Source organism: Neltuma alba, unplaced genomic scaffold, assembly GCF_004799145.2.
Source record: "Neltuma alba isolate B1F8T4 unplaced genomic scaffold, ASM479914v2 tig00005084_pilon, whole genome shotgun sequence".
In the NCBI taxonomy this organism is placed as follows: domain Eukaryota; kingdom Viridiplantae; phylum Streptophyta; class Magnoliopsida; order Fabales; family Fabaceae; genus Neltuma; species Neltuma alba.
In genome coordinates this window covers 42,622-53,848 of record NW_021633971.1, presented here as the reverse complement: position 1 = coordinate 53,848, position 11,227 = coordinate 42,622, and the positions used below count along the sequence as shown (strand labels likewise).

Genomic DNA, 11,227 nt, shown 5'->3' with positions numbered 1-11,227 from the left:
ATGCTTAATTGTATAATACTACATCGGCTCCTAATTATAAGATCTTATTTATAGATTATAAGTGAGATTTTATAATTCGGATCGGAGATAGTATTATTTAAAGAAAGCTTATGTTTCTCTTGCCCCTGAATGTTCTTAATGGGGGAAAAAATTGGGGGCAAAAAAGTTTACGGGAAAAAACATAAATTGGTTAGTAATCTGAATGTTCTTAATGGAGAAAAAAATTGGTGGCGGAAAAATTTAGGGGAAAAAAACATAAATTAGTCAGCAATCTGAATGCTCTTAGTGGAGGAAACAATTGGTGTCCGAAAAGTTTAGGGGGAAAAATGATAATAGAATTCTAGGCATATAAACAATAGACTGCTGAGGTGGCTGTAGTTTAGTGGTAAGAATTCCACGTTGTGGCCGTGGAGACCTGGGCTCGAATCCCAGCAGCCACATGAAATTTTAATTTTGGCCCTGATTATCTCATATTTTCAAAACAGTTGGCCATTGCTCAAACGGACCTTCTTATAATGGCTGGCTTTTTACTACTGTATCTTTTTAACTGAATTTGACTTTTAATTATAAAAAAAAATCGGAGGTTCGGCCAGAAACAGTCAAAGAAGAGAATAATTTCGAAAGGGAAAAGGAAATAAAGGTCGCTGGAAAATGGGTTGACGTTCCAGGATCAATGGATTTGAACCAGGCAACAAGAAGCTCTCAAAATATTTAGGCCTTAGTATGTCGAAATAGTAAATTTTACTAAAATTTATTTATATGCATATGTCAAATAATATACGAATGAAATTTTCAGGAATGCCCTAAAGGGTTTCCAAAATTCTTAAAAATATAATATTGATGTACAATGGCTTCCATTCCATATTGGAAGCCTGTAAATATTTTATTCAGCAAGTGCTTTTGGGAAGAGAACAAATGGCGTCACAAAATTTCTGCCGAAGCGGCAGCCTTACATGAAAGCTTAAAACCTAAAAAGTAAAACTTGGGTTAAATACCCTATTTCCTGTCATTCTTCTGCTCAAGAGAGAAGTGTCTAACCATTGTCGACAACGGATTAGCCTAGAATTCCGCAAAAACTTTCCCAGAAATCTCCAAGATTCTCAATCAGGTTAGGTGGAGTGATTGCCTCCGGAGGAAACCAAAAAAAAAAAGGATGACAAAAAAGGAATCCGGTCTCATATTTATCAAGATGTTGCGTAGCGGTTATGCAGAACATACTTTACAACTTCATAAAACGAAACGACAATTCCCACGGAGGGCCCTGCTCGTCCAACTCGTGGACCAACACCTGTGAAGAGTCCCTTTAAGCCTCCTTCCCTGAAAACAAGGAAAGAAAACAACATCATTTAACAATCAGGGCACACGGGCATAAAAAAATTCAAACTATATCGGCGCCCTTATCAAGACAGACAATGTTCAGCATTTAAAACACAGCTCAAGGAACACAATATCAATTGACTGAAGAACTATATCAGATCAGTTCGAGTAACTTGCACGATCTTTTCATGGAGCTCTATGCTTAATAATAGCACACGCCATATCACGGGGGTAGACGTAATTTTCCATTTTATTGTATCATCTACAAACACCCTCCTCAACTTTTGAATGATACATGCCCTTATATGATTACCCTTCTATGAGGTTTCAATTCAACACTAAAAAAAAATAATACTCCTCCAGTCCTAAATATAAAGAAGAAATTATTGGGAAACTGGTTATTAAGCTACAAAGCTGAAAAGCTTAATTGTTGTCTCTTGCAAGGATGGCATTGATTAAATCAGTAACTCATGGTTTGCCAACTGTCTTGTACGAGACTCCCACATCAAGACCTTACATTGGCAGATCTAACGTGGCATGACAAAACGGATTGGAACAAGGATGCTCTAGCCCAGTTCTACATAGAGCAGATTCAGCAAGAACTCGTAAGAACCCTGATGTATTATTGTAATTATTTTTAAATAGTAGTAGGAGCAACGGTCACTAACCATTGGGAGAGTTATTTAAGTAGGATTAGTTTTGTAATTAGCCCTATAAATAGACATGACCAGGGTACCCATTGTACAGTTTTTGATTTGAGGATTATACAGTGCACTATTCAGTTTTCAAACCTGCCTTCTCTCTGTTCTCTCTCTCTCTGATCATCCCTTCTCTAACTTTCTCTCCTAATTCCTATCTTTCTCCATCTTTCTCCTTCCCTGAACTCTCTTCTATTTCTCTTTTCTATTCCTGTCCTATCAGTGGTATTCGGAGCCAATCTTTCCTCACCATTATTTTCTGAATTCATTCTCGATGTATGGTACTTACCCGTGGCCAGGCGAGAATAATAGAAGAACGCTTGGCTTTAAACGAACAACGTCTTGGCTTTAAACGAACAACGTCTGAGCACCGTCGACGAACTTCAAGAAACAGTCTTGGGTGTCACCACGCAGCTTCAGAATCTTGTTCGCGATGTTAGAGAAGGCACACTCGTGATTCGCAACAACAATCACGAGCGACCCAATGATCAAGGCAGCAAGGGAGCTCACAACGGTTACCAACGCCCAACCCAATTCACAAAAATTGAATTCCCAAGGTTCAACGGATCGAACGTGCTCGCATGGATAGCACAATGCGACAGGTTCTTTGAATTCGACAAGACCCCTAAGCAGCCAAGGTAAAGATCGCGTCGATGCACCTGGACGACTCAAGCTTCCAGTGGCACCTTGCGGTTGAGCGACAATGGCAGGGGAACCTACCGATATGGGAAGAGTACACCGGTCTGCTAAAGGATGTGTTCGGACCCTCGTGTGATAATCCCATGGCCGAATTCACTCATCTTCGCCCAGTGGGATCCTTAGCTGACTTTAACATGAAATTCGACTCGGTCTCGACAAAGTTGGACTTGTCATAGGCATATCTGGACGCGTACGTGTTCACTCTCAAAGATGACATTGCTGGGCCCGTCCAAATGTTTAACCCTCACACAATAAGAGAAGCTCAGCGACTGGCAAGAACGTAGGAGATAACCATTTCGAAACAGCACGGCAAGAATACATCTTCAAGGTCTTCATTGGACGTGTCCTCGCAAGGGGTATCTTCTGCTCCAAACACAATGACTCACCCCAAGAACTGTACAATAGGTACCCTGGTCATGTCTATTTATAGGCCTAATTACAAAACTAATCCTACTTAAATAACTCTCCTAACGGTTAGTGACCGTTGCTCCTACTACTATTTAAAAATAATTACAATAATACATCAATAGGTACTTAATACTTTGCTGGTCTGTTTTAATGAGAAACTTTGGCCTCTCTAAGTATTGTCGCCAATGCAACACAACCAGCACCACTGCCATAAATGATGGTGACCCTTTGTTTGTGAGCAACTTCTGGAAAGAGTTTTTAAGGGTATTGGGGGTTGATCAAAAGCTTTTCTCTGCCTATCATCCCCAAACAGATGGCCAATCAAAGGTGTTGAATCGTTGTTTGGAAATATATCTAAGATGCATGTGTTGGGAAAGACCCAAGGATTGGAATAAATGGGTTGCACAAGCTGAGTGGTGGTATAATACTTCATTTCATTTAGCTGCAAAGTCTACACCTTATGAATTGCTTTATGGGCAAAAACCACCAATCCATTCTCCTTATTTACCTCATAATTCAGTTTTAGATGCTGTGGACAGGAGTTTTACAGCAAGGGAGGAAATGATGGGTCTTTTAAAACATCATCTCCATAGGGCAGCAAATATAATGAAGCAAAGAGCCGATAATCACAGAACTGATCAGGAATTTGCTATTGGGCAATGGGTTTTCCTAAAGCTACAACCTCCAACAGATTTCTGCTGCTTCTAGGAGTTCTCAAAAATTGGCTCCTAGGTATTTTGGCCCCTACAAGGTGATTGGGAAGGTTGGAGCCGTTGCTTACAGATTAGACCTACCTCCTGAGTCAATTCATCCTACTTTTCATGTCTCTCTACTAAAATTGTGCCCAGACCCTTCTGTTAAACCTAGACATCCACCTCCTGATTTTCCTGAAGTGCCAGTAGCACTAGTTCCAGAGAAGATTTTGGGAAAAAGAAATGCCAAAAAAAGAAGGAAGTTAATTACTGAAATACTTGTTCAGTGGCAAGGTTTACCGGATGAAGAAGCCTCCTGGATGCCCCTCTATAGTTTTCAGCAACAATTTCCAGATTTTGTTATTCCAAATCCTTGAGGGCAGGGATCTTTTGGGAGGGGGGTATTGATGTATTATTGTAATTATTTTTAAATAGTAGTAGGAGCAACGGTCACTAATCGTTAGGAGAGTTATTTAAGTAGAATTAGTTTTGTAAGTAGGCCTATAAATAGACGTGACCAGGGTACCCATTGTACAGTTTTTGATTTGAAGATTATACAGTGCACTACTCAGTTTCCGAACCTGCCTTCTCTCTATTTTCTCTCTGTTCTCTCTCTCTGATCATCCCTTCTCTAACTTTCTCTCCTAATTCCTATCTTTCTCCATCTTTCTCCTTCCCTGAACTCTCTTCTATCTCTCTTTTCTATTTCTATCCTATCAAACCCCCTTTTTGGTCAAGGACAACCACCAGAGATTTGGGAGTCTTTTGAGGAAAATATAGAGGCCAGATAAAATGATTCTGTTTACCGATAAAATGATTTTACCAAAAGCAAGCGATGTGACGAGTGAAAATTGAATCAGTTAACTTGGTTTGTATGTTCTAAGCAATCGATACCAATTTTTTCAAATGCGTAGTAACCCGACAGTTGAAATAAATTTACTATGCCATGTGAGTAATATTAGGCCAATGAAGCACACAACATGCGATATCCATCTCCATACAGAGAATGTTAATCAGTTATACCTCCAAACCTCCATCAATGTCTGCCTTGTAGTCATTTTCAATGCTCTGGCTGGATCCCTCTGGATAGTTTTTGGAAGGAGAGATTAACATTAGAATAGGATCTAAAATTCTCTAGAATTCATAGAAAGTAGAAATGTTAATGCCAACCCAACAGTTCTTTCTGATTATGGTGTCTACGCCAGAAAGAATTATAAGAATCACAATCTTTTCGCTGTACCAAAACATTTCCAGTTTAGAAACGATCAACTAAGCAAGTAATTAATTAAGTCAAAATATGGTCAATGCACAGACAAATCACCTGGTTAATTGTTCCTAAACTTATTTTTCTCCTATTAATCACTGTACTATATCTCACCCAATTAAAAAAACAAAAGTTATGAAGCTCTTCCCTACAGTATAAATGAGAGAGGAGAGTGATGTTGAGTTTAGCAAAAAGAAGAAAAAAATATTAAACATACCTCAATCTGCCTTCGAGTTTTTGCAACATCTAACGGACATGTGGCACCAGCTGCAAGGCTTCCTGCAACAAAACCAGCTGAAAAATTTGCACCAAGGACAACCATTGCATTGGCTTCATCACCTCCAACCAGATTAAGAAGTTTTCTTCTCATCTGGAAAGCACGAAGATATAATTGGCATAAGTAAATGGAGAATGTTGTTGATAAACAGAACTAACTATTTCTCAGATAAAAGAAATGAATCTCACTGGTTCAAGTGTTGACCAGCAAATGGCAGAGAAGGGGACATCACGGGCAAGTTGAGAACCCATGCCAGTCCATAAGACACGATAACCTTGCACTGCAATGAAATAATGCAATTTAATCACAATTACATGATATAAAGAATCATTGTCTAACAAGATTGAGGGCCTCATGCTTTGCACATGGTCTAAGGCAAGTTGTATTGTTCATGGCCTATAAATAGTACAACTTCATATAAATTATATGCATATCAAATATACGTATCAATATCGATATGATGATTTGCTTTACACGTTTTGTCCTACATGCGCATATCATTCTGTTAGAGATTTCAGCATAGGGTGCGCCAAAAGCCCAAATTAGAAGAATCTCTGAAACTGGAATAAAATTACTCATGCGAACATCACAAAATTAGGCTTAAATTAAGTTAGCCGCTTGTTCCCAGAACTAAATCCAATTCTATGACTGAGGCTATTTTGAAGTTACACAATACATCATACGGGCATGCACCATCTTGTTCTTGAACAGAAATAAGATTAACCCCATATATGAGTATCCAAGTCCAGCCAACCCTACAAATTTACAAATCTATGTCAATCAACAGTAAAACTATGCACTTACGGCCGTTCTGGAGAGTATTTGTGCTCTTCACTTGTGAGACAACACCCAAGAGAGTCTGGCACACTCCAGGAGGCTTTCTACCAACTTGAGTCTCCTTAAAAGCCTTCAACAAAGATTCCCAAAACAAAAAACAAAAAAAACAAAAGGAAAAAACAAACAATTAGGATCCATACAGCTAGTGGAATGGGAAATATAGCTGAAAATACTTGAATTCGCAAAGACCACAAGGATTCCCGAGAGGATAAATAAATGAAGCAGCAAGGAGACCACAGGAAATACAAGTAATCTAGTTCCACTGCAAATGCACAAGGTCAAAGCACCGGCAAAGAAAGTGTCACTAGCCAGCCATAATTAGAAGTTGAAGATAAGTCTTTCCCGTTGGAATTGAAACATCATACATCATGGCGACGCTGACTAGGTATAAGTGAAATATTTGGAAAAAAGCAAAACAGGCAGACCACAGGAGCAATAAGCAAAATACAGCCTTAAACAGAGTTGACCAGCAAAAAAGTTGCAGGCCAATCCCTTTATTTAATGCACAAAAGATTAGATCATGAGTGCATATTATGTCTGATACGCCAACAAAATCCTCAATCTGCCACAAGTCAGGAAGAATGCTAGAAGCTACCACTATCAAACCCATTACACCAATCCTCCCATAAATAAGGTAAATAATACAGTTCATTTTGCAATATCTAAAATACCTGCATGCGCGTTCTAGCAAGCTCAATAGGATAACAAGTTGCGCAAGCTAGAGACCGTGCCAGGGAGCCTGCTAGTAAGGGTATATATGGAATCATGGACGGAACATTTTTGGCTGCAAACTCCTCCAACCAGTTGTGGAATATGTCATAGCAAGGAAGGTATATTCCTACCTAATGAAGCCATTGAAAAATAACAGAAACTCAAACAATTAATTAGATTGCCCTGCATGCTCAACATATAATCTCATTACTTTACTGAGAAACAGAAAAATGACCGGTGAACCTACGGTTGGTACAGCAAGTGCGAGGCCTGCATTTGTTCCTCTCCATAGTCTAGCAAATCCTTCCTGCAAAACTACACTCTGATTAGTGGGAACTTGAAAGATAAGAAAAGAAAACAGTACGTACAGCGATATGACTGCTCAGAATGCATGTTTACTCAACAAGTCAGCATCCAAAAGCATTAACACAGATTCTGGTAGCGTGATATGCATGATCACAAACCTGTTGTACAATCTTGTAGAGAACATCCAGCGTTCCTTTGTACCGAAAACACTCAGGAGGACAAATTGATACTGTTCCATGGATTCCTGCCCGCGTACATGAAGGAGAACATCTTAAATCTGCAAACAACTGATGCACAATAAAGCAAATATCAAATTAATTGCTACTGCAGAGAGGACAAGATGGTAAATGAAGGATAGGGATTGATTCAATGTTACTTAGCAAACATAAAATCAACAACAGAAGTTACAAGCAAATAGATCCAGATAAAAAGGGGGATCTTTGACTGGCATATACGAAACCAAATGAAAACAATGCGTAACAATGTCATTTAACCATAGAGAGTGCGTTTGTTCCACGGCAGGAGCTTGAAAAAAATGTGGTTTTGACCGAAGGCCCATGGGCCACTTCGGTCAAAATGCGGTTTTCACAGCTCCTGCTGCAAAAACAAAGGCGTCCAAAATCTTACCATCAGAAATGCCTGATTCAGAAACTAAATGCTGAGTGGGAATAAGTGGGTCAGAGAGCAAATGCGAAATATTAAACCCCAAAAAAAACTCGTGTTATAAATATTTTCAGGAGGGTGCAAACAGAATGTAATGTTCCACACATACCATATTTGGTCCGAAATGACCCATGCGATAGGTCATGTTACCAAGAGGATGAGAATAATTGACCCCAGCAGCCTGTGCTTGCAACCTTGTCTGCCAAGGGTGAATACATATTAGAATATGCCAGCTATTGAGCTCGGCCGTACAGCTGGTTGCCGTAGCTATAAACCACTAGATAAAAGAAGTCTAATAGACTAAAACCACGCAAACTAACTCTCAGTATTTGCAGCTCTCGATGATAGATGGCAAGAAAAAAAACTTACAAGAGTAACATATGGAACACAACCAGCAAAAAAAGTGAATGTCCATTCCTGGCACACAAATATAATCTAGTAAATGTTGATAATTAATAACGACATGACCTATGATTTCCCCTGCTTAATAGCGATTCGTACCACCAGGTCGGAGCATTGCAGAAAATATATGACTTCGACTACGGATTTATGCATTTCAAACTTCTAGACGGTCTTAACAGAGAATGGTTAACAAATATTCAAGAAGTATATAAACAGGTTATTCGTTCAACATTCGCAAATTAGCAGACAGCCATTTTAATACTGAGTCTCTACATTTATGAATGCAAGAAATAACAAGTTTTTCGTTTTCTAAGTCAAATATGTGGAGAAATAATTAAAAACTTGTAGTCCGAACTCCAATCGAAGATATGTTAAGCTAATTACAATATAAATCACGAGTTCTTGGGCTCTTCTTGTCACACTTGCTCAGCAAACAATCACAGCGCAACCAAAATGCACAAACCCAAAAGAAGAAGCGATAATTTCACCTTAGCAACGTCAAGAGGATTAACAATGATTGCGGAGAGAAAGGCGGCGCCAGCGGCAGAGAAAGCACGTTCTCCGACTCCCAGTTTACCACCATCTGATGTTTGTCTCGTGAGAGAAGAGCTTTCCTCTCCATCTCGATTGATACCCGTGCCGGTGCATTCCAACAAGAAGGACCCTTGCCCGTCCATTCCAGCCTCTAAGGTTTGTCCGGAAGGCATCCATTGATTTTGGATTCGCTCTGAATCCACCATTCTTTAGGATTTTCTTATTGCTTAGTCTCCCTACCAGACAAACGGGAAAAAACCTCTGCCGTTATAGGAAAGAAGAGAGAGAACAGGGAGGTCCCAAAGTACTTGGAGAAGGGGAAAGCTAAATGTTAACCCGGCAAAAGGGAAGGTACGGACGTGGCGCTGATGTAATGAGCGCCACGTTTGTTGACAAATGATAGACGTCCTTTTCCGGCGGTAAAAAACCTAGAAATCGCTTCAGCAAAAGGGAGGAAGTCAAAGGCTCTGTTTAGAATAGAACGATGGGACTTGAATTTGTGCCGGAGCTTGAGATCAACCGAGAACCTTCGATTCGAGAGAGAGAGAGAGCGAGCAGTTTACGACCAATATCACAGTGAAAATTGGGGTTATTACGGAAGCCAAACAATGCCTTACAATAGCGGCGTTAAGGCTTTGTTTGGTTCAATTTGTTTGGTTCAATGGAGGGGAGGGGAGGGGAGGTTAAAGGAAGGAGAGGGGAGGAGAAGGGAGGTCATGGGTTTTGTTTGGTTGGAGAGAAGGGGATTATAAATTAACAAATACGCCCTTATCTTTATATTTAAACTGATTTATTCTTTTATTATAATATTTATATCAAAATTATTATTTCCTAATTTATCAATTTCAAAAAAAACCAATTACCTCACTTATATATGATAAAAAAATTATGAAATAAAAGTATAATATATATTAGAAAGTGAATGGGAGAAAAAAAGACAAGACCTTAACTATATAATAATACCCTCCACATATTAGGAAATAAAAAATATATATGATATTAACAGTGTCATTTTATAATTATAATATATATTAATATATATAATTAATTAATATATTAACATATATGCATATTATATTTGTGTGTGTGTATAACTAAGCACCGCGGAAGGGAATGCAAAGGTAATCATGCGAAACTAAAAAATATCAAAAGGGCACCACTGAAATATTCAAAAAACGACATGGACATATTTGTCAAGATTCTTATAATATTTCTCTCCTCTCCAAAAACTCTCAATTTGGGAGGGGAGGAAGAGGAGGGGAGGGGAGCACAAAAGGACAAATTTTTTTAGCTCCCCTCCCCTCCTCTCCTCCCAACCAAACACATCCTCCCCTCCTCCTCTCCTTTCCTCCCCTCAAAAAAATCCCAACCAAACAAAGCCTAAGAGAGGCATCGCTTTGGACGTTGCCTTTCCCACTGCTGGTTCTAGGGCTTTCTCCTCCGCCAGCGAGGAGAATAAGGCGCCACTTGCGCGGGGATTAGGAGCCCCTTTATTAAGTACTAAAAAAGAACTAGTGTGTATGCATAGAAAATTAAAAAGGTATTTGGAAAGCTACAAAAATATTTCTCAAAAATATTTTTTTTGTAAATCAAAATAAAATCATCCACATATTTATTTCGTACACTGTAAAATTATTTTTAAAATCATGATTTTGTTTCTATCCAAATAAAAATAAATGGAGCTCGTTGTTGTACTTTTTTGGCCATGTTTCAAAACTGGACGGAACATTTAACTGGCCAGAGCGCTTGTTCAAGATTCAATTGTATGGTAAGTCTTGGTTTGTATGATGCGCATGAACAGATATCTTGGACAAATATTTATTCATGTCAATTGTCATGCACGCTAAATTTATCATCGGTCACGCATTATAATAGAAGTACTCCTCCGGTCCTAATTATAAGACCCAATTGACTTATTTGAGGAAATTAAGGAAGTAAGTTAAGTTGGTTATTTATAATAAATAAGTGTTGTCATTCCTAAAATATCCTTGCTAATTAAGTATATTGGCTAAAACTATCATTATTAGAAGGATTATCTTGGAAAAAAATGCATAAATATAAGAGAGAAAATGGATTGGGTCTTATAATTAGGACCAAATAAAAAGTCAAATTGGGTCTTATAATAAGGACCGGAGGAGTATTTATTATTGGCTCCTATAGATGATCAAAATTCTTAACTATGCCAGGTTAATTGTTTAAGCACAGGCTTTTATGATTAACCGGAATAACCAATAAATTATTATTAACATCAAGGAAAAACCCGCGGAAAAACAAATAAAGACACGAAAATATACTTTTGAGTTACTGAATTTAAAAAGAAAAAGAAAAATTATACTCAAGACCAAATTTTCAACGGTTCTCAACGATTTTAATTGATCGTCATGGGTTTTGATTGGTTTTTCACTAGTTTACTTCTCCG

At 38.5% G+C, this 11,227-nt stretch overlaps 1 protein-coding gene and 1 non-coding gene across 2 annotated transcripts; one reads left to right on the top strand and one right to left on the bottom strand.

Annotated features, from left to right (window-relative positions):
• The first annotated feature begins 368 nt into the window (after window positions 1-368).
• Window positions 369-440, top strand: TRNAH-GUG (transfer RNA histidin (anticodon GUG)). The gene has a single exon. It is a non-coding gene; the product is annotated as a tRNA-His (tRNA).
• A 337-nt stretch (window positions 441-777) lies between these two features.
• Window positions 778-9,430, bottom strand: LOC114746659 (mitochondrial carrier protein MTM1-like). Its single transcript, XM_028934889.1, has 10 exons — window positions 8,763-9,430; window positions 7,982-8,071; window positions 7,368-7,496; window positions 7,151-7,210; window positions 6,864-7,034; window positions 6,160-6,262; window positions 5,544-5,635; window positions 5,296-5,448; window positions 4,838-4,896; window positions 778-1,317 (listed from the first exon to the last, which is right to left on the bottom strand). Exons 1-10 carry the CDS (start codon window positions 9,012-9,014, stop codon window positions 1,185-1,187), a joined length of 1,242 nt encoding a protein of 413 aa, XP_028790722.1. The 5' UTR covers window positions 9,015-9,430; the 3' UTR covers window positions 778-1,184.
• Window positions 9,431-11,227: the final 1,797 nt, after the last annotated feature.

Excerpts from the sequence above, each read along its gene's own strand:
- LOC114746659 (XM_028934889.1), bottom strand. The coding sequence starts at position 9,014 with ATGGTGGATTCAGAGCGAATCCAAAATCAATGGATGCCTTCCGGACAA. Across the intron at positions 5,449-5,543 it reads GCTGGTCAACACTTGAACCA|ATGAGAAGAAAACTTCTTAA; the intron begins GTGAGATTCATT and ends CGTGCTTTCCAG. Across the intron at positions 1,318-4,837 it reads ACATTGATGGAGGTTTGGAG|GGAAGGAGGCTTAAAGGGAC; the intron begins GTATAACTGATT and ends CCTTGTTTTCAG.